Genomic DNA, 26520 nt, shown 5'->3' with positions numbered 1-26520 from the left:
ACAGGGCTAAAATGTCATTTCGCTTGTCAGTCAGGGCACGGATAGGGCACAATACAGCAGCAGCCACACACGCAGTGTGCAGTTCGACGGTGAAACGCGCGCGCCATAGGAAGGAAAAGGGCTTGTGCTGTGGGGATGTTTTCTTTTCCCTCGGAACACCAGTCGGAAAATATAGTGTAGTGTGTGGCGAAAAAGCGTGTGTAGGCAGCGCAAGGTTCTGCGGAAAACGAAAGTGTCGTGGGTCCCCAGGGGTACGTTCTTAGATTATTTTCTCATTCCGTGTACGTGCGTGTGTGTGTGTTTAGTTGGTGTGTTCACTAAAAGCTTCTCCTTCGGTGTGCCGTCACACAGACGGGGGATGCACCTGGAGAGCGCAGTGGCTTCGAGACAAAAAAGGTTCGATAATAGATAGCAAAACGACGGTGCGTGTGTGTGTATGTGGTGCTGTTTTGTGTTGTGTAAAGAACCCTGGGTTCAATCGTGAATTTTGCAGTGAGCGCAAAGAGTACATCACCCAAATGCTTTCGTTTGAGGCTGACACAAACCTGCTGCTGCGCCACCGTCGTAATCAATAAGTTAGTGGGCTACCGTTTGAAGTGGGAAGGGAAAGTGTGTGTTGTTGTGTGATCTGTGCCATTGTGTGTTTGTTTTTTTCTCTCTCTCTATCTCTCTATCTCTCTCTTTCTCTGTCGGGTCACAGAGAAACAGCGAATTTCGGGCGACAATCGTAGCTAGCCATATTCCAATACATTTACCACCACACATGCCGGAGATATGTATTAGCTTCTTTCATCAATAATTCCCATCAGCATCAGCCTTCACAGAAAACTTGTGTAGTGTGTTTTCGTGCCCGTATTGTTTGTTGAATCCCGTTTTTTTCTATTGCATGCTCTGTTCCGCATGTGTGCTGGCTGTGTGTGATGCGATCGATACCCTAGATGAGATGCTTTTGCCCTCTGTTGTTTTTGTTTTGTTTTTGTTGAATGGTTGGTGTGGTAGTGAAGGGAGAAGAGGAGGAGGAGGAGGAGGAGAAGGAAGTGTAGGGGATGGAGGAGAGAAATACGAAATGAAAATCGCAATATGTACGTGTTGTTCCCGTCGGAAGAGCGGCACTCGACCATCCGGCATATCTTCACGTACAAGTGAGGAAAAGTGGATGGACCAAAAAAAAAACAAAGGAGCCGTCCCCGCATATAAAGAGCGATTGCGGATTGAGTCATCCATGAAGTGAAACGGAAGGATTCCCAAAAAAACCACTCTCCCCCCTTCTTGCATTGAATAGAAAGCTCAAACGTTCGACGAGGCCTGCATGCTGAAAAGACAGTTTCCACGTGCAGCTCTCTGTGCTGTTTGCTTCTTTTAATTTTCCTTTTTTATTTCCTTTCATAAATCCGCGCTCCTTTCCCGTATTTGTTGGTGTTAATGTGCAATAATGTCTTTCGCCTCCGTTTTTTTTTTCGTTGCCCCACTGCGCAACCTTTTCCTCGAACGATTTACGCCAATTTTCCCATTCAGCAAGGCGGAAAACGATTTGTTTCTCCCTTCACCGAGCGCGCGCGTGTGTGCGCGCGTGCTGGCCCCGGAATGACCTTCATGACCGCGCGCGCATTCATTCAATCGGCGGATGATGGCGCAATATAGCACGGCGCGGGAGGTGGCGCACATTGTCACACAGCCAGTGTCAGGTTGCGTCTGTGTGCGCCCTCAGCACGCCTCCTCGCCTCACAGTGCCAGTGTATGCCAATCAACCCACCCAACCCACCCACTCACTCACTCCCCTTTCGGGGCGGTGAGTCATCTTGTGTGAAGGGCGAATCAGTTCGCTACATATACCAACACACAAACACATGGAGCTTGTTGACAACGTATCTTTTTTGTGCTGTGACGAGATGGTGAGGACACATGATAACAAGTGTAGGGGTATGTGGGGCATAAATGGGCACCCACTGCAATATCGACTAAAGTACACGTGAAGTACACGTGAAGTACTGCATATGTCTTATTGTAGTAAGATTAATTTAAAGAATTTGAAAAAATAAGTAAAACGCACGCTAAAACGTTTACCAGTTTGCCCCATGCGCCCCTAAAACGGGTTGCGCGTGCAATCGCGCAAAGCAGTTGCGCGAAAAAGGGCATACACGCGTAACGGGAAGGTAATCTTATCCAAATCGGAACGAAAAGCACGGTGTGTATTTGTGTGTGTTTGTATTTGCTAAGCGTTTCAATCACAAAGCAGATTTGTTTACAAAAGTTCCCCGTTTTTTATTGCAAAGTGCAGTAAACCACGAGTTGCAGTGGACCTCCGCTTTGTGGATTAAACCGTGAGCTAATTAATTTTGGGAACGATACCCACTGGAACACTGCTGTAATGCGAGCGGTCTAGTCAAGTCTGTTACTTTCTATACGCCGTTCCATACACACTGTCGTGACACTACAACGTGACTAATTACATCGCTAGTGTGTTCTGGTAACGGAATGATGGCACAGCAAGGGGCAACATACGGAAACCGTTGCTTGACATTGTAGAAACATAGCAACCGATTGGGTTGGTAAAAATTAATCCCACACGGAATCCATCCAAGTGATCCGATCTAGTGCGGCTTGTGCGAAATGAGTCACTACGGTGTCGTTATCGTCTGGCCATGCCGCTCCATTGAGTGTGTGTGTTGAGCATCGGGTTTCCTGCTAGAATGTGCTGGATAAGGGTGTTTGTCTGATTGCTTCGCGGTCATGGTCAGTTGGGGATTTTCTTATTGGAAGTTCGTTTCGACCCCAAGGTTCCAGTGTTCATGGTGCCTCTTTGTTTGGAACCTTTTTTTTATAATTTTATTTATAATTTCCTTTTTGTTATTTTTTAGGTTGTTACTATTTGCACTGTTGTTCTTTTCGCTTTGCTGTTGTTTGGAAGCTAAATGTACACTGAATGTTTGTTACTGTGGAATGAAAACAGAGTTAGCTGCTGAATGGAACACGCCGGACGAAGCGTCTCGATGGCAACGGCAATGAGATACAGCAGCAACGTCACTTACCGCAATACCGAAAGGCATCGACTGGACCTGGTGTAAATGCGTCCAACGGCAATCCCCTTTCTGGATCCCCACAACACGCAACAAAACGCAACAGAAGCTTGTCCGAGTCCTCCAACCCCACAAGCGAGAAAGGGAATGATCGTATCGATCGCTCCGGCACCAGTCGTAATCTGTGATACACGCGAGGAAGCGACCACACGTAGAGCTTAGCAAAGGAAAGCCAAAGGAAAGCAAAATGTCATCCGGCGGTAACATATACGCCATCAGCATGGAGCGGTTCCGTGCGAAGGTGGTAAACGTGCCGCTCGGTGGAGCGGGTGGCGGTGGCGGTGGTAGTGGCAGTAGTAGTAGCAGCCTTATGTCCGATGCGGCCGCTACCGGGTCACCGATGGGCGGCCCACCCCCAACGGAACCGCTCGCGATCGACGATCGTGTCGAGATCGAGCCCGGCATGACGCTGCAGATCGTAGAGCAGCCGTCGAGCAAGATCGCGCTGATCAAGGTGAAGGATTTTAACGGCACGTCGAACGGGAGCAGCAACCGTCTGGGTGCACCGAACAGCAGCAGCAGCAGCGGGATGGTGGCGACCAGTGCCCCGGTTAGCAATCCGTACGAGAACCGAGTACTGCAGTGCCAGTCGGCCCACCTGCAGCGCATCCCGTCCGACATTTGGCCGTACCTGATCGCGATACTGGATCCGCTGGAGCGGTGCGAGTTCGCCAAGCGGCCGAAGCTGTTCGGCTCGGTGAAGCAGCTGCGCGTCGGCGACATTGTGATGGTTTCGTGGCTGGCCAAGAACCGGCACGTGACGTACGATTGCATTATACGGTACGTCGGGCCGGTGCCGAAAATTGGACCCGGCTACTACTTTGGACTGGAGCTACTGGTAAAAACGTTATACTTCTACCATTTTATGTTTTTTTTATGTTTTTTTAAAGCATTGGTTTTATCCACACATTCACCACAAATTACAACCCTTCTTTTACACCTAATAATTGCAACACTTTCCCTATCACACACATATACACACACACAACCCAAATACACGCCCCTCGCCTTCTTTTATGCACACACAATCGATCATGTTATCAAACTAATTGCACCCGCCAGAATTGAAAGGATCATCCCGTTTCCCGGAACAAAAACAATTGAAACGCTGTGTGGCAAAATTGTGTTAGGAGCGATCAACAAAAAGATGCAAAAAATGTTCAAAATTTGTCCAAAATCCATTCTAAAAATCCGTCCCCCCGTGCACCTACCCCCGAAACTGTCTAACATCGGCTTAACAGGTAACACAGACTGAGAGCGGAGTGTGTGTGTCAAATTAGTGAAATTCTCCTGTTTGTAGACAATTTTTTTCCTATCTAAATTTTAAGAATTCGTTGCGTTCATTTCCTTCCTTACTTTGCGTGCGACCGACCTAGTTGTAAATAGTTTTGCTATAGTTTTCTGTTCAGTTTTGGGTTTTTTCAACGTACAAAGTAGCGTGTTATGTGAATTGGCTTGAATTATTGGCATGGAATTGGCTTGATTTACCGTTTGAGCAGTTCTTCCGAACGTGTTTTTCCTTGAATACCAAATTTACTAATGCAACGTTACTCTTTTTGTGAGCAAAATTTCCAAAAAACCGTACTAAAAAGGGCAACCTGTTTAATATTTGCTTAATTTTCCCTTCCATATTCCCTGTATCACCTTTGAAACGCGCGCCGCAGAATTTAGACAATGGTGAATCGCCCCAAAAGGACGACATCGATTTCGTGTCCGAGTATATGAACTGCGAGCCCCGGCTGGCGTTGATTGTGGCAGCGAACTGGATCAAGTTTCCCGAGCACGAGTCGTCTGGCGGCAAGCAGCAGCACCACCACAAGCGCAACCTGCTCGACAGTCTGGTGTGCGGTGCGCGGGATCTCAACAATCGCTTGTCGCGCCGAACGGGAAGCAGTAAACACTCGGCCGACGACAACAGCTCGAGCAAGGGTGGGGGACGGAGCGGAAAGGGCGGCGGCGCGAGCAACGGCGAATACCCACCGTACGCCCGTTCGTACACGCCGGACCTGACGAGCAGTGGGCAGGCGGGCGCGGCGAACCGAAAGTCGACCGACATCGGCACACTGTACGATAGCTTCAGCTGTCTGCAGATGGATCCGGCCGGGGCGAAGGCGATGCACCATCACAAGAAGATTGCCGCGTCCATCTCGAGCCCGAACCTGTCGAAGCAGGACAGCAGCAGCAGCACGGGCAGCTCGGGCCGGTACGTGACCAGCCATCCGATGGAAAGCTACGGCGATGAGTATCATCGCTTTGTGGATCAGCACAGTGCCGGCCAGCAGCAGCAGCAGCATCAGCATCATCACCATCACCATCTGGCGGACGGGGGCGATGCGTACCGCAGCTCGGGTAGGAGTTCGCAGAACAGCTCGAACTCGAGCACGCTGAAACATTCCAAGGCACGGACGGCGGGCAAGGTGGCTCGCTCCACCGGGTCCAACTCGTCCGTCAACAGTGCGGGTGGTGGAGGTGGAGGAGCAGGAGCAGGAGGAGGGTATCATTCGGTCAGCAAGCAGAGCACCATTCTGAGCCTACCCGACCGGGATGTGGTGGTGATCGATTCGAACGAAATCGACGAAGCGATCAAGAGTGCGAGCGATGTGATCGTGGTCGATCCACCGCCAGTCCTCAGCCCCACCGACAACAGGGAGGTGGAGCTGATGGATCTGCTGGGCAGTAGCAGCTGGCCGGCGGAGGCGGGCGAGGTCGCGGCCATACTGTCCGGCAGCGGCAGCAGCAGTGACAAGAAAACGCAAACGCCACCGTCATCGATGGCGCTCGGGGCGTACGGCAATGGGACGGCGGGCTACGCGGCGAGCGGTGGCAGTACGAGCAGCAACAGTACGGCGAACAGCAGTGGCCACAGCTACCACAGCCACAATGGTAGCAGCGCGTCCGGGCGGTACGAGCGGAACAAATCGCTCAATCCGCTGGCACACATCGGGATGGCGAAGCAGCAGGGCGAACCGGTTGCGTCGGGTGTGCGCAAGGGCGGGAGGGCGGGCGATGCTAAACCGGCCACCGTCGATGTCGCCACAATGACGAGTAAGTATTTGTAAGCTTTTAAGTTAAAAAATCCCTTTTTGCAGTGAGTTTTTTGTAAGTGACTTTGCCAACGGAAAAGTGCTCGACTTTTTTCAAACCTTCTGTCGGGCGAAAATTCATCTGGGCCGAATGGGAAAACAGTCAAACCGGCGCAGCAGCAGCAGCAGCAAAACGGTTTTCGACAACCGTAAACAGAACCGCGTCTTGAACGAGGGGGAAAGTCGTGCCGGCACGATGTCTTCTTAAAAATAGAACTCGCCATCATCATCATCGTACCGGCACCAGTCTGCTGCCTTGTTGATCGTCGCCGCGTTGTGTTCCACTTATAATATTTCGGTAATTCAGTAGCGCCGCGCCCGAGCCGAACTGCTGCGAGGTTGCATTAGAGCAAGTGGAGTTGCTTAAACAATAGTGCCTTAAGTAGAGCGAAAGCGAAACCGGTGCCTTTACCTTCCACCCTTAATCGATCACGCACGCGATCAAGCGCCGCCGGAAGACGTTTACAAAAAACATGCGCCCGACTGCAGGTTCACGTGCAATTCTTTGATTGTGTTTAATACCGTCTCTGTTGTATGTTTCTTTTCGTTTTTTTTTTGTGCGGTGGTTTTGTGTCACTTTAATACACACCTCAATGTACTGGTGGCTAATTTAGGTGTGAAAGACATTCCTGAAAGGTTGGAGAACGGCTCGGAGATACACGTCGGTGTCGCACGATCAAAGCAGACAAAGAGGCGAGTTTATGTCCTACATCCATCCTTCCCCCGTCGCTTTGTGATAAGCGCACTCGATCATCGAACAGGCTCATGTGCTCATCGTCTCGCGTACTAGACTCAGCAACTCTAAAATAGATCGTGTTCTGCTGGCCGAGTCTTCCGCCAACTGCCGCATAATATAGTTCGGGAATGGTCGTGCGATTTGCGCCCTCCACCCAACCACAGTGGCGATGTAATTGTGATGCGAATTGCAACCGATCGATCAGTTGATCTGTGCTTGGCTTGGGTTGTGTCATACCAATACTCGATTATTGATCTAAAGAGAGAAGTACAAGTTGGCGAATTATTGTTGTTAGGTTAATTATTCGTAAAAAAGCAAAAAAAGGCCCAACCAACAAGATGCTGCCCGATACGTACGATAAGGATTCGTTCGATGGCATTCCGCTGACCGTGTTGGAGCATTTCGATTGGGAAGACGAACCGACGGAAGCGACGGAACGTCCACTGGCAAGCGATGCAGAGGAAGGTTTGTGTGGTGTGTCTCTACGATGTGTGCGTGTGTTGTTGCGAGTTTCCGTTTCCGTACTGACCCATTTAAAACGCGATCGTAGTTCGTTTCAAGGAAGCGAACGTTCCCTAGTAACAGGCCGAGAATGACATTTGCTACTAACCCTAATCTAGCATGCGCTGTCTCGTTAACAATCGTTATTGCTTTCAAATTCCAAAGTTTTCGCCTGAACGTGTTTTTTTTCTCCTCTTCCGGATGAGTGCTCAGCAAATAATTATCACCCCCGAGCGGGCAAACCTTTGCCGAATGATACTACGCTATCTAACGGCGCTGCTAGTCGAACTGTTGCATTCGATCGCTAACGTTGTTTTCCATCACACAGAGCTGAACGATGGAGCGGCCATCACGGCGAACGGCAGCATCGGCCCAGCGGACGGCACGAGCCACCCGACCGCCAACGGGTTAGTGCCCCGCATCGGTTCCATATCGCCCGAATCGGATAGCGGTGGACCGGCTGCCTCACCGCTGCAGGAGCTGCCGAACGACCCATCGCTCGGCGTCGGCTCGATGGTGGAGGTAACGCTGGACGGTGGTGCATTCGAGGCGCCGGGTGCGGCAACCGCACCACCCGCTACGATGACCGATCCGCTGCTGTACGGTGTGATACGCTGGATTGGACCACTGCCAACCGGGGGCGGTAACCATCGGAAGGTGATGGTCGGTGTGGAGCTGGAGGATGAACCGATCGATCCGACGCTCGAGACGACCAACGGCACCCACAACGGTGTGAGGTAATTTGTGATGCTAATTTGTGTGTGTGTGTGTGTGTGTGTGCACAATCCGCATTGCGGATGACTTAAAATTAAATACTTAGTTCCAGTGTTGCATACTCTTCGATCCATAAATCTGAGCTGTAACTGACCCTCCTTCTCTCTCTTCCACGTGACAGGTTATTCAGATGTCCGGCAAATCGTGCAATATTTGTGCACACGAGCCAGTGCAGCCGGGACCGGCGGTTCCAGGACATTCCGCCAATGTCGCCGTGCAGCTCGCGAACGACGCCGGCTGCCGGCAGTGGCAGCAAAACCGATACCAACATGTTCGGCAAGGTGGACTGTCCGGTGGTAAAGGGCAGGGTGCCACCGTTGAGTAAGTGTGCTGGACGGTTGTAAACCATTGCTGGAAAATGTCATGAGCATCAGCGGGTGTTTGCCAACGAAAACAATGTACATATCCGTGGTAGCTTGATGCTCATTGCTGATACTCAATGAAAGTGTGTCACGAAATGCCGAAAACGATATGCGAGTGCTTGAGTCAAACGCGAAACTCTGACTGACAAGCTGAGCTTGATGACGGCGCAGTCATAATAATGACGTTTTCTCGGTGTGAAAAGTGCAGCCAAATGCGAAATGAAACGAAGCTCAAATCAGCTCACGGTACCTAGCTGAGATGATCAGAGGTGAGACTCAAACAGTTGGTGGACTGAATCACATGCTTCGTGACATTTTGTTTAGCACCCAACTCTTGGTCACTCACTTGATCACGACATTTTGTGTCGGTGATAATCACGACATTCTTGGAATATATTTGGCGTATGCTCCCAAGCAATAAAATGAGCATTCTTTCTCACTTTGTCTGCTCTGTTATTGTATGTCGGGTCAAACAGAGCGACAAAACATGCTCATTTTGTTTCTTGGAACCACTCGTAAGCACCGTATATCTCCCATGACTATCGTGATGATCATCGACACAAAATGTCGCGACCAAGTGACTGACAAAGAGTTGTTGGCACAAAATGTCACCAAGCATGTTATGGTCGCACCATCTATTTGAGTCTCACCTCTGATCATCACAGTAGAGCTCGTGACGGTGACATGATTTTGTTAGTACTATGTCGCAATTTGTCATGACTATGTCAGTGACATTTTGTAGAACTGATCACAGTAAAAAAGTCATGACATATTGGTCATGACTGACCAAGCGATGGTCACGATACATGTATTGGCCACACCGATCGTTCTGATCATCGCAATTGAGTACGTAACGCTGACATGGATATTGTTTCAGTCAGATTTTTCAGACACCAGACACTGATAGTGACATTTTGCAGCACTGGTTGAAACGCTTTGCAGGAGAAGAGCGTAAATTTATTTGCCTTCTTGTCCTACACTTTTTTCCTCACAGAAATTCTAAAGCTAGAGGAATTGGAAGAAATCTGCGGCAAGTTCAAGGGTATACAGGGGCATCACAATTCCTGCTACCTGGATGCAACACTGTTCGCGATGTTCACCTTCACCAGCGTGTTTGATTCGTTGCTGTTTCGGCCTAAAGAGCCGGAGGTGCGTACTGTTGAACCTGGATTTATCATTCGGCTCTTGAAGTTCCCGTGTTAATGACGCTTTTGCCAACGCCTTTCAGGACAATCCTCAGTATGAAGAGGTGCAGCGTGTGCTGCTGGAGGAGATCGTGAACCCATTGCGAAAGAATCACTTTGTGCGAGCGGATCGTGTGCTGAAGCTGCGCCAACTGCTCGACCGGTTAAGCTCCGTCACGGGGCTAATGAGCGAAGAGAAGGATCCGGAAGAGTTCCTGAACAGCTTGCTAGCGCAGATCCTGCGTGCTGATCCGTTTTTGAAGGTAAAACAGAAGCAAGAAAGAGAAATAGCAGTAATTGTGTAATTGATTTTGTTTCTTCCTTCACCTCCGTAGCTAAGTTCCGGACTAGACACGTTCTACTATCAGCTGTTTGTGGAAAAGGACGAACGTTTGAACCTGCCCTCGGTACAGCAGCTGTTCGAGCAGAGCTTTCTGGCGTCCAACATCAAGCTGAAGGAGGTGCCGTCCTGTTTGATCATCCAGATGCCGCGGTTCGGCAAAAACTTCAAGATGTACCCGCGCATCCTGCCCTCCCAGGTGCTGGACGTGACGGATATCATTGAGGATTGTGAGTAGCGCGCTTCGTTTCGTTTGTCAATCGAACCAGAGGCTAATGCTTTTTTTGTCCTTCTCTTCCTGTGACTGCAGCTCCCCGTCAGTGTTGGGTGTGCGGCAAGCTGGCCGAGTACGAGTGTCGCGAATGCTTCGGCAAGATGCAGTGCGAAGGGCTGGAGGGTACGGCCATCTGCAAGAGCTGCATCGACAGCGTGCACCATCACAGCAAGCGGCTGAACCACAAACCGGTCCCGCTGTCGGTGCCGCAAGACTTCATCCCGATGGCACCGCACTGCGAGGTGCCCCGGCTGTACATGGAGCTGTTTGCGGTCGTGTGCATCGAAACGTCCCACTACGTAGCGTTCGTGAAGGCCGCCTCCGGTCAGGATGCTCCCTGGTGTTTCTTCGACTCCATGGCCGATCGTAATGGTAATTAGTGGCCTGTCTCTTCCTGGAGTTGAAGTCCTTCTCTAAAGTGTCTTTCAAACGATCTTGCAGGTGAACAAAACGGTTATAATATTCCAAAAATGGTCCCCGTGCCGGATCTGCCCCGCTGGCTGACGGAGGAAGGCTCGCGGGCGCTCAACGAGGAGGCGGTCAACGACAAAATGTTACCTGAGCATGCGAAGCGATTGCTGTGCGATGCGTACATGTGCATGTACCAAAGTACCGACGTCATGATGTACCGATAAATGTGACCAAGGAGCCACCGTGTGTGTGACCTGCTTCAGGCATTGAATTGTGTGCAATGTAAAGATTTCTATCGCAAAAAAAGAAACGCGTTTTGCTTCACCAAACCTGGATGATGTTGCATTGTGTTTGAAGAATGGGTCTGGGTCTAGAAGTAAGGAAGGTCCCTTCCATCCAGCGGAGCTTGGAACGAGACAGTGCAGTGTGAGAGACATTTGGACCAAAGTGGAGGTTGGTTTAAAGATTTTACAGTTAAAAGTGGAAGAAAGCGGACACACACATTGAGATTTGTGAGCGGCGACAAACGAATGTCCGTTTCATTGCTGTTGAAAGGGTTTTTGTTTTTGGAAGGTAGAATAACACACACACGTACACAAAGCTATATTTCCATCAAACCATACCTTAACGTGCTGCTTTTTCTTCAACACAGAATTTTGGGGTAGAAGAAAACGGGAGCGAAACAAACCAACTTGCTTGCGTGTTAAAGGCCGTTTGCTAGTGCTAAGCCTCTGGTTAAGAGTTCTTTAATAAAGTTTAGAAAATTTAACAAAGCGCGAAAGAAAAGCGCAAGTCTCGATAGAACAGGAGATAGAAGAGTAGTATAGAAGAAAGAAAAGCCGAATTAGATGGGCAGCAGACGAACAAGAATCTAAGAGAGAATATACTTATACAACTATACATATATAAACGAATGAAATGAAATAATATATATGTATACTTAAATATATATATTATATATATTTATATACATTATACAAGTAGGAAAAACAAAACAATTGGCAATCGAACTTGTGTGTGTGTTGGAGGGGCTGGGGGCAAGGTGGCCTCAGACACACCGTCGTACTTTAGAAGTAGCGCAGGAGGTAAGGCAGACGGATGGAAACGGATAGGAGCTAAACTACTACGCAAAGCGACAAAAAATTGGCCGGGAAATAGAGGATAATTCTTTATGATGATCATGAAAAATGGCAAAGAGAGCTACAATTAATGCGAAAAATGAGGAAAAACACACACACACACACAACACACATTTACCTAAGGCGCTAATCAAACTTTCCGATAACGTCTGATACATACAGCCTGGAGAGGAGTCTGTGAAACTGTTTGCAATAATAGAGAAGTAAAGTAATAGGGCAAAGAAAAAGGCATACTATTTAACAAAAAAAAAGGTAGAACCGAACGGTTTTGAGTAACTATAAACAAGTGTTAAGTTCCGTGGTTATCTGCTTTCCTATCGGCTTTTGCAAAGTGAAAACTATGAAGCGGATAACGAATCAATGCGTAACAGGGGAAAAGGAGAACATAGAAGGAAAAGACGAAGGAATTTTAAATTATTTAATAAAAAAATACACAAGCACTGGTTTTACAGGGTTTTTCAGGAGTTATCATACCTGTGGGACACTTTATTGACTCTTTCTTCGGTGAAATGAACTTTATGCAACGGGAATTGGACTCTATAGCACCCTTGTTTTGACAAATCCAATAGGAATTTCCAAGGAGCCTGTCCAAAAAGGGTACCATAGAGTCCAATTGCCATCATATGATGTTCACTTCCAATAAGAAAGAATCAAGGAAGTATCCCACAACTATGAGAACCCCTGGGGAAAACCCTGAGAATACTGTTTTGTGTATCAACGCAGTGTTTTGTTAGGGTAACCGAGTGGCGATGCCAGTATTTTGATTGCAGTTAGTTAGTAAAGTTGACCATAATTAAGCTTCTACTTATCCCTCTCTTTTTGATTAGCTGTCGAATTTTAGCCTGCCTTTAAGTTCAATAAACCTCTAAACTTTTCCCGAAACACTGAATTTAACACATCCAAACTGAAGGAAACGTTCTATAAACGAAGCTTTGTAGGCGAATTTAGAAAAAAAAAACATGCCATACCATGAAGCAATAATCCTCACACTCCATTCCACAACTGCAAGCACATTGTGCACTTAAAAACAATGAATGCTCGGTGCCGTTGTATAAATATTGTTTCGTTCCATTTAGCGACAAAACAAAAAGATCATCGATGCTTTGCTTACCCTTCTAATATGTACCAAAAAGAAAAGCTGTTTAGTACTAACCTGTAGAAAATTGAAGCAAATTGTAGCTGGTTGGGACACAATCCCCTCTCTCCCTCTCTTTCTCTCCCATAGCAATAGCTATTGTTCGTTGCGCAATTGGAAGAAGTGTACTGCGTCAAAACTGTTGCCGTGTGGGATAGTCTTAGCAACAAATGCGCGTCCGCGAATGCCGCCGTCGACTGTTTTCTTCGAGCATAATGTAGACATACTATAGTAGGCTTTAAATGTTTTTCGGTCGCATTTCGGTGAGTTCGCTGTAGAAGCTTTAGTGAAGATACCAAAAGGTGAGGACAAATTACAAATACTTTTCTTAATTGAACCGAGAATTTGGAGAATGGTGGAAGCAACTTTTTTACAGAAAAGGAAGCGAACCCATCCCGTGTTAGACGTGTCAGAAAGGAAACAATAAATAGAACGAATGAAGCATCATCACGCCCTCTGATACCTGAGCCAACAGACAAGACAAATACATTCGTAAAGGAAGCAAATTTAAAAGCAAAAACCCCACACAAACACACAAGCTAAGTACATTAAAATGTTAGAAAATTCCTTACCTCCTTCCGCTAAAACTTTAGAACGCGTTACTAAAACAAAAAAAACACATGAATTTAGCATCCAACCAACGAATTGGTTTCTCGAGGTTTTCAAAGCCGACTACGACCGGAAACGGAGAGAAACCGTGTGTGGCGCGCGATGTGGCGTTGTGAAGAAAGTGTCTTGGAGCAGACGGTGGGTAGGAGGGGGGGGGGGAGTTTTTGCTCGTGTTTCTCACTCTCTTGCTCTCTCACTGTCTGTCTGTCTGTCTCTGTTTCGGTGTACAAACACACATTTCACACTTTTTCTATGAAAGCCGGCCGGTGAGGATTTGTTAGAACAAACAACAACAACAAAAACTAATTCGCGACAAATCGAAGAGATAGAGTAGTAAGTTGTATGCGCTTATGATAGATATTCACGTGTAGCATGGAGCGTAAAATATCTGAACGAACGAACGAACGAAGTACAACAAAGGTAGGCGAAGGGACGAACAATGCAATAGCTGTGCGTGTGTGTATGTACCCACACACACACACACACTACACACCTGTCTTATGCATATTTCACACAAACACACACACTGGATGGCAATATTCTAGTTGCTAATTATAATAGAGTAAAGTTTAAACAAAAAAAACCGGAAACCTATTCATCTACTACTAGAATCTTCCGCTACGTTTCCCTTACCTGCCTGTAACCCTTTTCGATACCTGATATGACCTGAGAAGAAGTGGGGAAAAAAGAAAAACAAGAAAGCACCTTATAAACTTATTTTATGTTTATTAATCCCATTTGGAGGACAGGACAGGACAGGATGCCGTGTGTTAACTTTGCAGGAGCGAATAAATGCTTTTAAAGCGCACTTTACCCCCACAAGGCTTAAGCGACGAACACCATTCAGCAGGGAGGGAGAGTGTTTTGTGCCCCCGGTATCTATGCGCAGTAGCCTATTGCTGGAGGGAAAAGGAAACAGAAGTGTAAAAACAACCCGTCCTCCCCGGTAAGAAGGGGAGACATGATAGCAGATGGGCGTCTCCGTATCCTTGCAGTTGCGGGCGGGCGGGTGATAAACGCAGGCACTACATTAAACTACTACCTATTTACGAAGTTGTTTTGCAACTGGAGAGATGGGATAAACACGCTTTCTCCTTAGTACGAAAAAAATTGTAGTGAAACCAAACTGTTTGAAAAGAAATTGAGACAGTGAAAACGCAAAACTATTGGCCAAAACAAAACAAAAATACGAAAGCAAATAAATGCTGTCATGTAAACACATTGGTTGGTTGGGGGGAGTTGTTTTTAAGTAATAAAAAGATTAATAATTCGCGAATCGTTTTTTTTACGTTTTTTTCAGGTAAGATAATTTTAGAGCGGTCAACGTAACGGCTTCCCAGCAGTTTGGAATTATCATGAAAACGTGACCGTTACTATAACGACCGGCATGAACTATACTGCCCGCTTGAGCTGTACTGTGTATCTCGAAGTTGGTTGGAAGAACTCCATCGTTGTCTAGCCTTTCTGGAAGAATAGTGGAAGAATTAAGAAAGCATTAGTAACTGAACGATTAATTAAGCAGCAAATTTCTTTCATTCCTCCGTAATCTTCGTACGTATTTAGTTAGCTTTTGTTTTACATTTTTAAAACGATTTTGTTTTCTCTCCATATTTTATTATCCTTAACCATTTACGCGGGTGTGTTTTGTTGCTCTCTGCTATCTTGCATTTGTCTAAAGAGAATACATTAAAAATAATGATAAAGTGGTGCACACAATCACACACACATACATCGCTTGGTTTCGCGCGAGCGCTTGGTATGCGCTTTGCTGCTGCAAACATTTCTCTTCTTTTCTATTGTTTTGTTTTGGCCCTTTCTTTTTAACATATCTTTCTTCTCTTCTGAATTGCTATCTTTCAAGTGTGCAAGTGCTAGAGAGTTTAAACCTTAACAAAGATATCGAACGGTTCGAAAAAGGGCAGATTTTTGTTTGTTTGCTTGTTTGCAAGGGTTCAAAAAGTAGTAATGGTGTATTTTTGCATTAACATTTTGCTGCTGCATTGACATTTCTGTGTGTATTGCGCTGTTCACCTACGGAAACGTTTCTGTTTTTTTATCATTAGTTTAATTTTACTGTTGTTGTGTTGTATATAGTATGTGTAGGTGTGTGTGTGTATTTATAACTTTTATTAAATATTCGCCCTCTCGATCACCTGGTACTTTCTAATACACAGCAGCTCATTTCAATTAGAAAAAATAGTATGCTTGAGACATTCATTGCTCTCTCTAGTCCATATTTAACCGACTTAAGTTGCCGATATCGAAAGAAACTTGTTTGTATCGGATGCTTTCTCACACCAAAGATACAGTTGCATGCGTTAATCTTGTGATTAGCGTAAAAATTGTGCTCCCCCTATCCTTCCTACTAGCAGAAAAGGACAGGATTACATTACTCAAATGTTGGCTACACCGTTAAACAACAGCTACATCGGACGCTCTGCTTATCAGGGTAGATGTGTTTATGATAAACAGCAGATAAAACAAGGTGGTGTCTTGAAAATTGATGATTCCGTATGTTTACCAACTGATACAGACTGATACTGTGACGGTTCCGTTGCCAAACAAACCCGCAAATAGCTTGCCGCACCACTGGCATGAATGTAATAATGCTGCTTCTTGCGCGTCCCTCAATTCCGTCCCATAGCACTGTTCTCCCGTAGTGCTGCTGCTAATATAATGCTAGGTTACGATAAATAACACTGTCCTCCCTAAACGAGATCATTTTGCCTGCTAGTAGTGCGGGGTGGGGTCGGAATTGGGAACGGCGGCTCAGCCACATCTCATCTCATCTTTGCTTTCCAATTTCCAACTGATCGACTGGACAGAGAGGAGCCCCGTTTTGTCACGTCTCACGTCTTACTGTACGTACGAGCGCAATTTCCGTGCAAGCCGTGGTTGTCCCCCTTTTGCCGGTAACTCGACTCGGTTGTTATTATGTCCCCCCGTGGTCTAAAAGCTACTTATCACATTTCGTGTAGAGGTTTTGTACTTCAGAGCTTGTAATTTGATGAATCACGAAGATGTTTGTTATTTGTTTGGCCGCGCTTTTTTTTACCTACCTATCTATCTTGCGCTGTGATTAGATAGATAAGATAGCACGACCAAACACGGTGTGGACCCCGTACGTACGTACAGCGCGCGAGACTGCGGATGTGCAGTGTGACGACAGTGACAGCGACTACGGATTTGCCTGGGAACCATCGCTGAGATGTATCGTGCCTGTCTCCCTACAATAGAGCGCTTAGGGATTATCATGTTTTGTGTCCTTTTTGTATGTAAGGATATCAGCATTACTATGAACGTTTAAAATTTGCAAACGGTTGCATTGTATGGTAAGATTTACCGCTTTTAGTGTGAAGGGAAATGCATCCTTCTATTAAAACAAAATATATGCCAAAGAAAGAGCTGTTTTGCTGTGGATGGTATTGAAAGCCATTGGAACCCGATGAGCTGATGAGGGGCGAAAGACGAATAAAACTTACGAATCTAATATCACAAAATTGGTACAGTCAGTGAAATAGTTCTCACGTGCGGTCCCACCATCGGACACCAGGACACAATGTCGATGGTGGACGGGAATGGTGGACACGGGCACAAAAACCAAAAACGAAAGGTCATCAATGCCCTTCCCTATTAATGTTTTCAATGCCGATGCCCTTTTGTTTGGAGACGATTTCCCCCATCACACAATGGTGATGTGCATTCAAGGATGGTTTGCAGGGGGAGGTTTCTCCACTTCCCGTCCCGTCGATGTTTGCCGCCGGGAACCGCCCTATCCCTCTCAGTGTACCTACACACTGCTCCCTGTTTGCGGGCGAGGCATCGTGGCGGTGATGGTGATAAAAATGGAGACGATAGCAGTGCTGGAATAGGATATATCCTTCACTGTGCGCTCCTTCTTTTTACCCCCTCGAGCTCAGCTTGGAGAGCCCAGCGAAAGGGGACAAAAGTCGCCACACGCGTCGTGCGCAAACAGCAAACAGGGGCAATCTCACCAACTGGGAAACCACACAGACCGAAGGATGTTGTTGATCGTCACCACGAGGGACGATCACATACAAACGCTTGGCTGGAGATTTCGCGGAAGAGCAGAACTACCTTACCACTAAGCTTTTACTAACGGCTACCCTCTGTGTGAGCCCTCGACAAAACACTTTAACTGTGCGGGAGAATGACTCCACGCCGCCGTGTGTCTGTCTTATTCCATCGAAAACACTACTAAACACACATTTTTCCCTACCGGAAAACGCTACCTGTTTTGGAAGGTGTGTTGTTGTATGTGTTGTTCCGCTTCCGACCGCTCTTTATGAGCACAAATAAAATCTTCCTTTGCCCTTTTTGCGCTGTCTGTCTCTGTCTCTTGTCATAATCCACGAGAGCATGTGTTTCGTGAGCGGCATTAGCGCATTCACCACATGTACTTATAGCACGGGCATGAGGAAGGCCTCACCACCTCGGGGAACTGATAGATGGAGCAAACATTCCATACCCCACTCGCCCCCCCCCACCCCCTTAGCTTCTCCTACCTTCTCGCCTTACCTAAACTAAACAGTATTTATCTTATTAAGCTCTCGCCCGCTGCTCCAGTTGGCTACACATTGCCAGCATCGCGCACTCACCGTTACGCGAGTTCTCACGCCGCAGCTCTCACCTGCCCTCACGTAACGGTGCCGTGTCTTGGTTCTTGGTTTGGTTGGTATTATTCCTGCTTAAACTGTTGTTTAATTCTTTTTTGTTTCTCTCTACTCTTAGCATGATACTTCCGCAATAATAGCTCGGTGCTGCTGCTGATGTTGCTGCTGACGTTGCTGCTGCTGTTGTTTTGCTGCATGCGATGCACTTTGCACATTGCCGGGTAGTGTGAATTACTAGCGTTACATTGTGTGTATATATATATGTATGTATATCGAAGAAATATTGTTCATACGTAGAGGTTGTTAATGACTTCTTGCTGAGAGTGCCCACAAAATCGGTGCCTTTAAAGCACACGCACAAAGAAGAATAATGCCTACAGTAACTTAAAAGAATTGATTGTAAATTGTTTTTTTTGTAAAAGCACACAACAACACAAAATCACACGCACACACACAGGCAAACGTACAAATTATAAATTGAATGAAAAAAGAGAATGTAATAAGGGGGGAAAATAAGTAAATTAAAGTAAGTAATGTAGATCAAGTTTGCAAATGCGCTCAAAACGTTCAAAAAGCTTATTCGTTTTAGCGCTGTTATAGATAAGGTGTGTGTACGTGTGTGCGTTTGTATGTGCTCTCTTTTTTATCGTTAAGTTTCGCTAAGAAAAACACTAAGCTCCTTGTAATTGAAACACACAATTTTAAATGTTCATCGTGGTTGACAAATTGAAAACGAAAAAAAGGAAAAAAAACGATATCAGACGGCAATTTGGTCTCGTCATGATGCTATATAAAGCTATTGTTAAAAGAAGTTAGAAAAAGTTATAATCAAAGGTCAAACGATCGCGTGGATGGGAAAAAGTCTCCTTTTCGATCGGTTAGCCGTATCCCTCGCATAAGGGTTGTCTTAGGGAGTCGGCAAATCGTCCTGGCATTTAGTAACATTCGTCATCTTCCATTGCGAAATCGCTCGAAAATCCAGAGTCCACATAAACCGAGCTGAAAAAGGGAGAGAAAAAAAATAGATAAAAAGAGCCAGATTTTAGTACACAACAGTTAAAAAGACACAAAAAAGAGAATCAACAAATCAACAAAGTGTTCAATAAATAAATCACCCAGCTCCCCACCGGTAATGGCCTTATTGCAATAACTGGACCCCTTTTGGCGTTTGGCTGGCCGGCTGGTCTTAACAAACGCTTTGTACCCATCGTGCAGTGTGTGTGTGTGTGTGTTGTGCATTTATTTATAGCACAACCGGGGTTGTAGGAAAATCGATCGCGGAAAGACATTTTTGCCTACATCGGCAGCTTCGAGCCGGTGGGACCGTTCTACCCCGGCGACGGAACGCTGGAACTATTCTGGCACGTTCTGTTTTGATAAACGAAGGAACTTCTCGCCCCGCTTTATGGCGGGGAGTGGAGTGAGGATTTTATGAATGCATAAACAAAGCAGTGGGTTTAGTTATAGTGGCGAGTAAAAGTGTTGGAAACGTACTGGTACCGTCAGTAAAAGTCGTTAAATTTTGAGCAAAAAAAAATTAACTATGTTTGGACGGGAAAAAGAGAGAGAAAGAGATCGTTACACAGTTAGGAGGCTTTCGCCCTACTTTGGCTCATTTATGCTTGAGTCATCGACTAGCATCGACGATCATGGGTTAGGCTAGGGGCTTGGTTAACCTTATCCGACAAAACTTTGCTGTTGCTTGTTGTTTTTGGCACACACACACACACATTGATCGTCAGTAAGGGCTTCTGATACGTGCGACACACACAGCAAGATTAACGAACCCGTAAAAAGCAGCATTTAATGTAATGAGACTACATTAAACCACAAACTACATGCATTTCCATTGCAATCTTTCATGTTCAGCAATACAGGGGTTTTCAGGGGATACTTGTGGGACTCTTTCTTACACGAAATGAACTATATGTGAAAGCAATTGGACTCTATGGCTGGTATTATTGATTCCGTTCGTAGCGGCGGCGTACGTACCGACACTCATTTTCCTAACGTACTAGATGGTTGATACAGTTATTCACTGCGTCGTTGTAGGACCGGGCTCAAGAAATGTGTTGCCATCCCTAGAATTTCATTTGAGCGCCGTACGTTCCCGCTACGAACGGATTCAATAATACCAGCCTATAGCACCCTTGATGGACAAATCCAATAGGAATCCAAAATGGGTACTATAGAGTCTCTTCTCTCATCATATAAAGTTCATTTCCCCTTAGAAAGAGTTAAGATAGTGTCCCACAGCTATCAGAACTCCTGGAAAACCCTGTAACTCAAATGGAGTCATGGTTAGAAGAGATGAAAAAGCGTCTACCTTCTTCTACCCACCGAAAGCGGTGTGCGCACCGTTTCAAGCGTTTGATCAATGTTTTGTCTAAAAATACTTTGGAATCTGCTTGCCGAAACACACACAGAGCACACACATTAGACGACGACAGGCGCACACGAGAGCGAGCAATTGTTGCTTTTTAAGGTTCAACGAAAACGCAAACCTAAAATTGCATTCCGCACGTCAGTGCGCACATCGTTACACGCTCAGTAAAGGGCGGCGGCGGCGGCGGGTTGCCGATATTTTACTTCTTTTTTTGTTGCGAAAAGCATCCTCTTTTAGCGCGCGGATATAACGAAATCTGCAAACTCCAAAACAAAACAACGATACGACGTACCGCACTTCTTTTCTCGCTTATGAAATATGTATTTGCGCAAACGGTAAGGCCCACAAGACAGACAGCAATCACCTTTTGCAACCCCCGTTTGTGGTGCTGCCAGCGGAACTATTTAACGCTTCGTGGGTGAAGCTCTGCTGGCCCCGGCTGCTGAGAGGAGGGCATTTTAAATATGCATCCAGCTAGTGAATAATATTTGCAGCAGACATTTCTCGCACGGAATTAACATAACAGCAGATAGGTAGGGCGAAAGAAAGCCACAATAGCGTTTTTTTCAGCTCAAATTGCATCGCAAATATATGAAATTGCGATTAGTTTATAACAAGCAGCAACACCACACCACAAAAAAATGGAATTAATTGCAACCGTTTGATGATATTTCATTCGATCACGCTCGGGGGTCAACGTATTGGAGGGCGCAAACTGCTCGTAAATAAACACAAAACAAAGCCGATGCCTGTACATTTTCCGCGGGCTGGTCACTAGCAGCACTAGACCGTATCCAAACGCACGTTGCCTCTTCTTTGCCTCTTTTTTTCGGAGCGCCGAAAACAAACCGAAACGCATCAACAAAACGCGTTTATAAGGAGGGGTGGTGGTGTGTTTGTGACGCCCCGACAAAGTGCTTGACCTCACCCCACCCCTCCTTGGGGGAAAGCGTGCGCGCGCGCGCGCCCCAAATACTCACTTGATCGCACGGCAGTGGAAGAAAACGATGCGCTTCAGCTTCTTGTTGTAGAAGAAGTAGTTGAACGACCAGAGGCAGCCCGGCTCGCCGAACGGGTCCGAGTTCAGGTCCGGATTGTAGCTGTAGATGTCGCAGTCCTTCAGCGAGATCTCGTCCTCGATCGTCGTCCAGAGGGCGTGGCGGATCTTGCTGTACTGTTCGCCCGCCACCGGGCCCAGGTTGCCCTCGATCGAGTTCAGCACCCACTGCAGCGACGGTTCCTTGCTGAACTCATGGCTCTGGGCAAGGCGGGAGAGGAGAGAAAGAACGGTTCACGTTAGTCATTATTATCGTCTGCTGGAGCGAGCATATAGTGTGATCACGAGACGGGAAAAGGGGTAGGGAAATTTATGCAAATGGCGATACGCTGTATGGCGCAGAGGCGATGGTTTTTCCATTGAAAACACACGCACACACATGTGAGAAGTACTACACAACCTACAAATGATATTGTAAAGATGAGTTGGAAGGGGCCAGTTAGTTCTTATTTGAATACTGTACTTCCTCAGACTTTTTTGTCATAAAAAGGGACAAACACAGAGAGGCGACAATATTCATGTTGTTATATAAAAGCTATAAAATCTCCTGATTTAATTGTTGGAATAAGGGTCTCAATTTTACACAAAATGAGATACTTCCATCCAATTTATTGCACCGAAATGCTGCATAAAAATCTAGAGAAACGATTAACTTTCCAGATAAATGATAGTGACCATCTCCATCTTACGTCCGTTGCACCACATCACACCGCAGCTGTCTGCGGTTGAGGCTGAAACAAAACAACCCCAGACGGAGGTCGGGTGGTTATTACATCAGTGCCCGCACTGGTGAGGAATCTTCAAAACAAGCATCGTAAGCCCATGCCCATGATGGGTAGCATAAGGCGTGTGTGTTAGCAGCTACGCGTAAGCGCTCTTCTGTTTATGGTATCCGTTTATGAAGGCAACAGGAGAACGTTCAAGGGTCGATAACCAGTTTTGTTGATGTGTGCCCGTGTGTGTGCATTGTTGGTTGGCAAAAGGCAATCAAGACCGGAAAAATTAAACTCTCCACCATCGAGAGACCCTTATTTATGATCGCACCGATCAATCGTGCGATTGGTCTTTGGGAGCAAATATTAATGGAAATTACTGTTATGATGCTAAATATTCTGAGAGCAAGCAAACACTAAACGACGTACACTTCTCACACACAAAGGTTGAATAAAACAAATAAAAACCAAAACAAAATTATGTATCGACCCAGAGGAGCAGCGCGCGTGACGCAAATAACAACGGACACACGGCCTTTTCTCGCTGCACAGAGCAAAACAACTATAAATATAGCAGAACATGACCATCGGACACCGCAGCGGCTGGTTGTCTTTCTGGCCACCGCACTACACCCCCATCCTGCCTCGCGCTATGTCAAGGATACCCCCAGTCCCACCTCAGCATAGCAATTTTTGCGCGCGCGCGCTCGTTCGCCCCACACAGACGCAAGAACGTACTGTTTACTAATAAAGATTGGCGAGGTTTATGGGGATGCTGATTTCCCCCACCCGGCGAGGAAACAGATTCGGTTTGTTGTGCTGAGGCGGCAAGTGGGTGAGAAGCATTTTTTTTGTTCTGTGTACGCAGCTGAAAACAAACTACCAAGGAGCTGTGTTTTCACCTGCTATTTTCTTCCTTCTTTGCAGCATTACATCTGCTACGAAAGTTGGGAGTGTATTTTTCGCTTTATTTTTGGTTCCCCTTTTTCTGTTGTCGGGTTAAATGTGATTGCTCCGGCTGCCCCAGTGGCAAGGTCAAACAAGGGTTTGTTCTGTTTCAAAAAAAAGGGAAAAATGTGATTTAAAAGAAAAGGCGCATTTTCTCCCCTTTCCGACGAGTAAACTACGTGCACCAACCAGGCCTACTCAAAGTGGTATTAGTAATGGCGCATTATCCCCCCTTTGAAGGGATTTAGTCCCACCCTTTTGCCCATTCGAGTAAAAGAATTTCGTCGCTTGCTTCGATTTGCAACCTCTTTCTCTTACCCTAGCATCGCTGAAGTCATAGTCCGGCTCGAACGCGGCGTTCAGCGTCGCGATCAGGTAGAACAGCGTCTTGCGCGAAATCGTATCACACAGCGTGACGCCCTCGTCCCCGGACAGGCTGCTGCGCAGGATCTGGGGCGACATGTCCTGCAGGGTTTGCGGCGGCGACAGGGCCTGCAGATCGGTCGGAGCCTGCTCCGAGGTGAACCGCTTGTACAGGGCCTTATCGTTGCCCGCCATCTTGCACGAGTACGACTCGATCCGGCCGTAGATCGTGCTGTCGCCGGTCTGGATGTGCAGCTTGTTGTTGACCGCCTCGAACCGGGTACTTTCCAGCAGCTTCATCTTGATTTCGGGGAGCTGTTTTCCAGGTGTGTCAATGCAAAAACAATGCCCAACTTGATGGGTGGGGGGCAGGAAGTTACAACGATTATCCTCTCGTTGATGCACAATCGATCTTTACGGTCTCTTGTGTTTCTTATTGGGTTTTCCTTAGTGTGTATATGTGTGTTGTTGTTGAACAATATTTTCTTCGATATGTTTTGCTATTATAATCCACAATGTTCGGCACAGGTTGTTCTTGTGCTTTTCTCTCTCTCTTTGTCTCGTTGTTGTGTAGTAGTGCTTACAACTGTTTCACCAAACCAATAGTTAAACGATGCCTTATTTATGGTACGCTTACAAAGCTACAGGGGGCCGCGCGCTGCAAAACTGGCCAAACTGGACGACTGACGAACAGTGATCAGGGGGGCGCGGTAACACCACACTCTCACACACAAACGCGCGCGCGCTTCTTAGTACAGCAGTGGCTGGTGGCACACCGTCGGGCAACTCCGGCACGGGGCGGCTGAGTATTTGACCATCTTGGGCGATCTTATCAGGCCGTTGCTGATCATCGGCACGATTCTGAACATGGTCGTCGGGTGAACGCAGAGCTTCTTCTTGAACAGTTTCGTGCTCGCGACCTGCTGGGGGTGGCGGCTCCGACTGCTGCTATTAATACGGTGCTGCTGGCTGCTGCTGTTAGCGGTGGCGGGGACGACGGCAACGAAGGCGACTGGTTGTTGCGGGCTCATTTAAGTACGGAGAAAGCGTGTCTTGCCCTTGCCGGCTACCTGGCAAGTAATCGTAGTAGTAGTAGTAGTGGTAGTAACGCCAATCGTTTATCGCGTTGGTATCCGCGGGTTTTTCTAACCCTTTATTTATCCCGTTGGATTTGTTCAGTGGTCAGCAGGAACCGCTTTTCAGCACAAAGCGGAAAGAAGATTCGAAAACACACACTGTTATTAGGCAGAGCACTGCGTCACCGAGCAGAGCTGTCCGTGTAGTGGTGTGCGACGATGCTGACGCACGCTTGGCACGCACACTTGGATGCGCGTTTACGAAACGATTCACCCGTCGTTTCGTTTGTACACAGACGGAGGGCTTCTTCTTCTTGTTTTTCTTGGTCGGATGTTGTTGTTGTAGTTGTCGTCGTTCTGTTCACTTCCACCGCCTTTCTTTGTTTATATGGTCAAATTATCAATTTTACCGTCAATTCGTAGAGGCCTCGCTTTCGTAACGGTAGCGGCAAACTTTGCATCGATGTCGGCGCGGCAATTTATACCTTTTCCTTAGTCGAAATCCTTGTGCTGACCTTCAACACAGGCTTCGGTAATGTAAGCGCTTTTGTCAATAATTATCTTTCTCTCTCACACACACACATATGCACGCGCGCGCGTCAGAAAAACAGGATATCTTTGCTTTCGTGTGGCTTGTGACACACTTTTCCCCACAAGAAACAAGAAGTACGGGAAACTTCTAGCGCATTTTCACGAAAAAACACGTTTCGGAGGAGCTCGAGTAGCTAGTGCGGAGAGGGGAGGCTCTTCACGCACGCATACGAAAATAGGTACACCCGTACGCACTTACGCACTGTGTACAAACACACGCATACACACACACAAACGCACCGAAAACACGACGCACTGCACCACACACAGAGGCAAGTTTTTTTGTTGCTTTTTCTTCTTCTATTCTCCCGAGCTTTTGTGTTGCTCCCTGCTGCTGCACACCCTGCACAACACCCTTTTCCTGACGCTTCGCTGTATCGCGCGTTGCCTTCGGAATGTAATCGAACGGAAAATATGCACCACTTACGGGTAGTGCATCAAGTTTGTTTTGTTCGCTTTCTTGTACCTTTTTCAGCTCGCTCAGAAAGATTTGGAAAATTGTAACCACACACACACACACGCACGCACGCACACCTAGACACCAGGCTACATATAGCTGTCTAAAGAGGACTTGTATTTTTCCATCATTTTCGCTGCTTTTACTGGGTCACACTCACACACGCACACACCGGGTTGAGGCAGAACTATGGCGGGGGAACAAGGTAGTTTCCCCGAGGGTGTGCTCTCGCGGCGCCTTGTTGCTGGATGTTTACGATCGAAATGTGAGGTCGATCGTGTTTGTCGCTGGTGACCACTGTTGTTATTCAGCTGCTTCTTCTTTTCTCGCTCAACACACAGAGAAAACACACAGAAAACAATGGAAAACGCTCGTTCCGAAACACACTGGATGTAGCGAGATGGCTTTCACAATGATTTCTTCGGTCGCACACACGCACACGAATCTGATCGCTAGCAAGTTCTACGCAAAGTGTTTGGCAAGATGGTTACCTTCGCAAGCTGTAGGGCAGAGCCGTACGGGTGGGCTTATTGCAGAGCAATCGACAGGATTCGACGATCGCCAAGGTGGTAAAGCTGGTACGTAAATTCAGGTTTTAATCTGCCAAGTACCTCATTAATTACAATTATGTATTCTTTCATTTCAAATGTCACTGAAATATCACCAAATT

General features: G+C 46.8%; 2 protein-coding genes across 8 annotated transcripts; one reads left to right on the top strand and one right to left on the bottom strand.

Moving 5' to 3' along the window:
• The first annotated feature begins 6 nt into the window (after nt 1-6).
• On the top strand, nt 7-14901 carry LOC120955863 (ubiquitin carboxyl-terminal hydrolase CYLD). 7 transcript variants are annotated; one of them, XM_040377061.2, is made up of 10 exons: nt 7-251; nt 2859-3915; nt 4742-6122; nt 7726-8134; nt 8293-8492; nt 9528-9682; nt 9762-9980; nt 10053-10287; nt 10368-10703; nt 10773-14901. In XM_040377061.2, exons 2-10 carry the CDS (start codon nt 3265-3267, stop codon nt 10964-10966), a joined length of 3780 nt encoding a protein of 1259 aa, XP_040232995.2. In that variant the 5' UTR covers nt 7-251; nt 2859-3264; the 3' UTR covers nt 10967-14901. The 7 variants fall into 7 exon arrangements, with proteins under 7 accessions (XP_040232995.2, XP_040232994.2, XP_040232993.2 ...); XM_040377060.2 differs by having other exon boundaries at nt 7-396; XM_040377059.2 differs by having other exon boundaries at nt 7-575.
• Nucleotides 14902-15217: 316 nt separating this feature from the next.
• On the bottom strand, nt 15218-26347 carry LOC120954621 (repressor of RNA polymerase III transcription MAF1 homolog). Its single transcript, XM_040374703.2, has 3 exons — nt 23682-26347; nt 21626-21903; nt 15218-19258 (listed from the first exon to the last, which is right to left on the bottom strand). Exons 1-3 carry the CDS (start codon nt 24024-24026, stop codon nt 19195-19197), a joined length of 687 nt encoding a protein of 228 aa, XP_040230637.1. The 5' UTR covers nt 24027-26347; the 3' UTR covers nt 15218-19194.
• Nucleotides 26348-26520: the final 173 nt, after the last annotated feature.

Source organism: Anopheles coluzzii, chromosome 3, assembly GCF_943734685.1.
Source record: "Anopheles coluzzii chromosome 3, AcolN3, whole genome shotgun sequence".
Classification (NCBI taxonomy): domain Eukaryota; kingdom Metazoa; phylum Arthropoda; class Insecta; order Diptera; family Culicidae; genus Anopheles; species Anopheles coluzzii.
This window is presented reverse-complemented; position numbering and strand designations above follow the sequence as displayed.

Bases quoted from the DNA above. Each gene is read 5' to 3' on its own strand.
- LOC120955863 (XM_040377061.2), top strand. From the start codon at position 3,265: ATGTCATCCGGCGGTAACATATACGCCATCAGCATGGAGCGGTTCCGT. The intron at 3,916-4,741 runs GTAAAAACGTTA...CGCGCGCCGCAG, and splicing joins ACTTTGGACTGGAGCTACTG to AATTTAGACAATGGTGAATC. The intron at 9,981-10,052 runs GTAAAACAGAAG...TCACCTCCGTAG, and splicing joins GTGCTGATCCGTTTTTGAAG to CTAAGTTCCGGACTAGACAC.
- LOC120954621 (XM_040374703.2), bottom strand. From the start codon at position 24,026: ATGAAGCTGCTGGAAAGTACCCGGTTCGAGGCGGTCAACAACAAGCTG. The intron at 21,904-23,681 runs GTAAGAGAAAGA...CGCCTTGCCCAG, and splicing joins ATGACTTCAGCGATGCTAGG to AGCCATGAGTTCAGCAAGGA. The intron at 19,259-21,625 runs GTGAGTATTTGG...TCCCTTTTTCAG, and splicing joins TTCCACTGCCGTGCGATCAA to CTCGGTTTATGTGGACTCTG.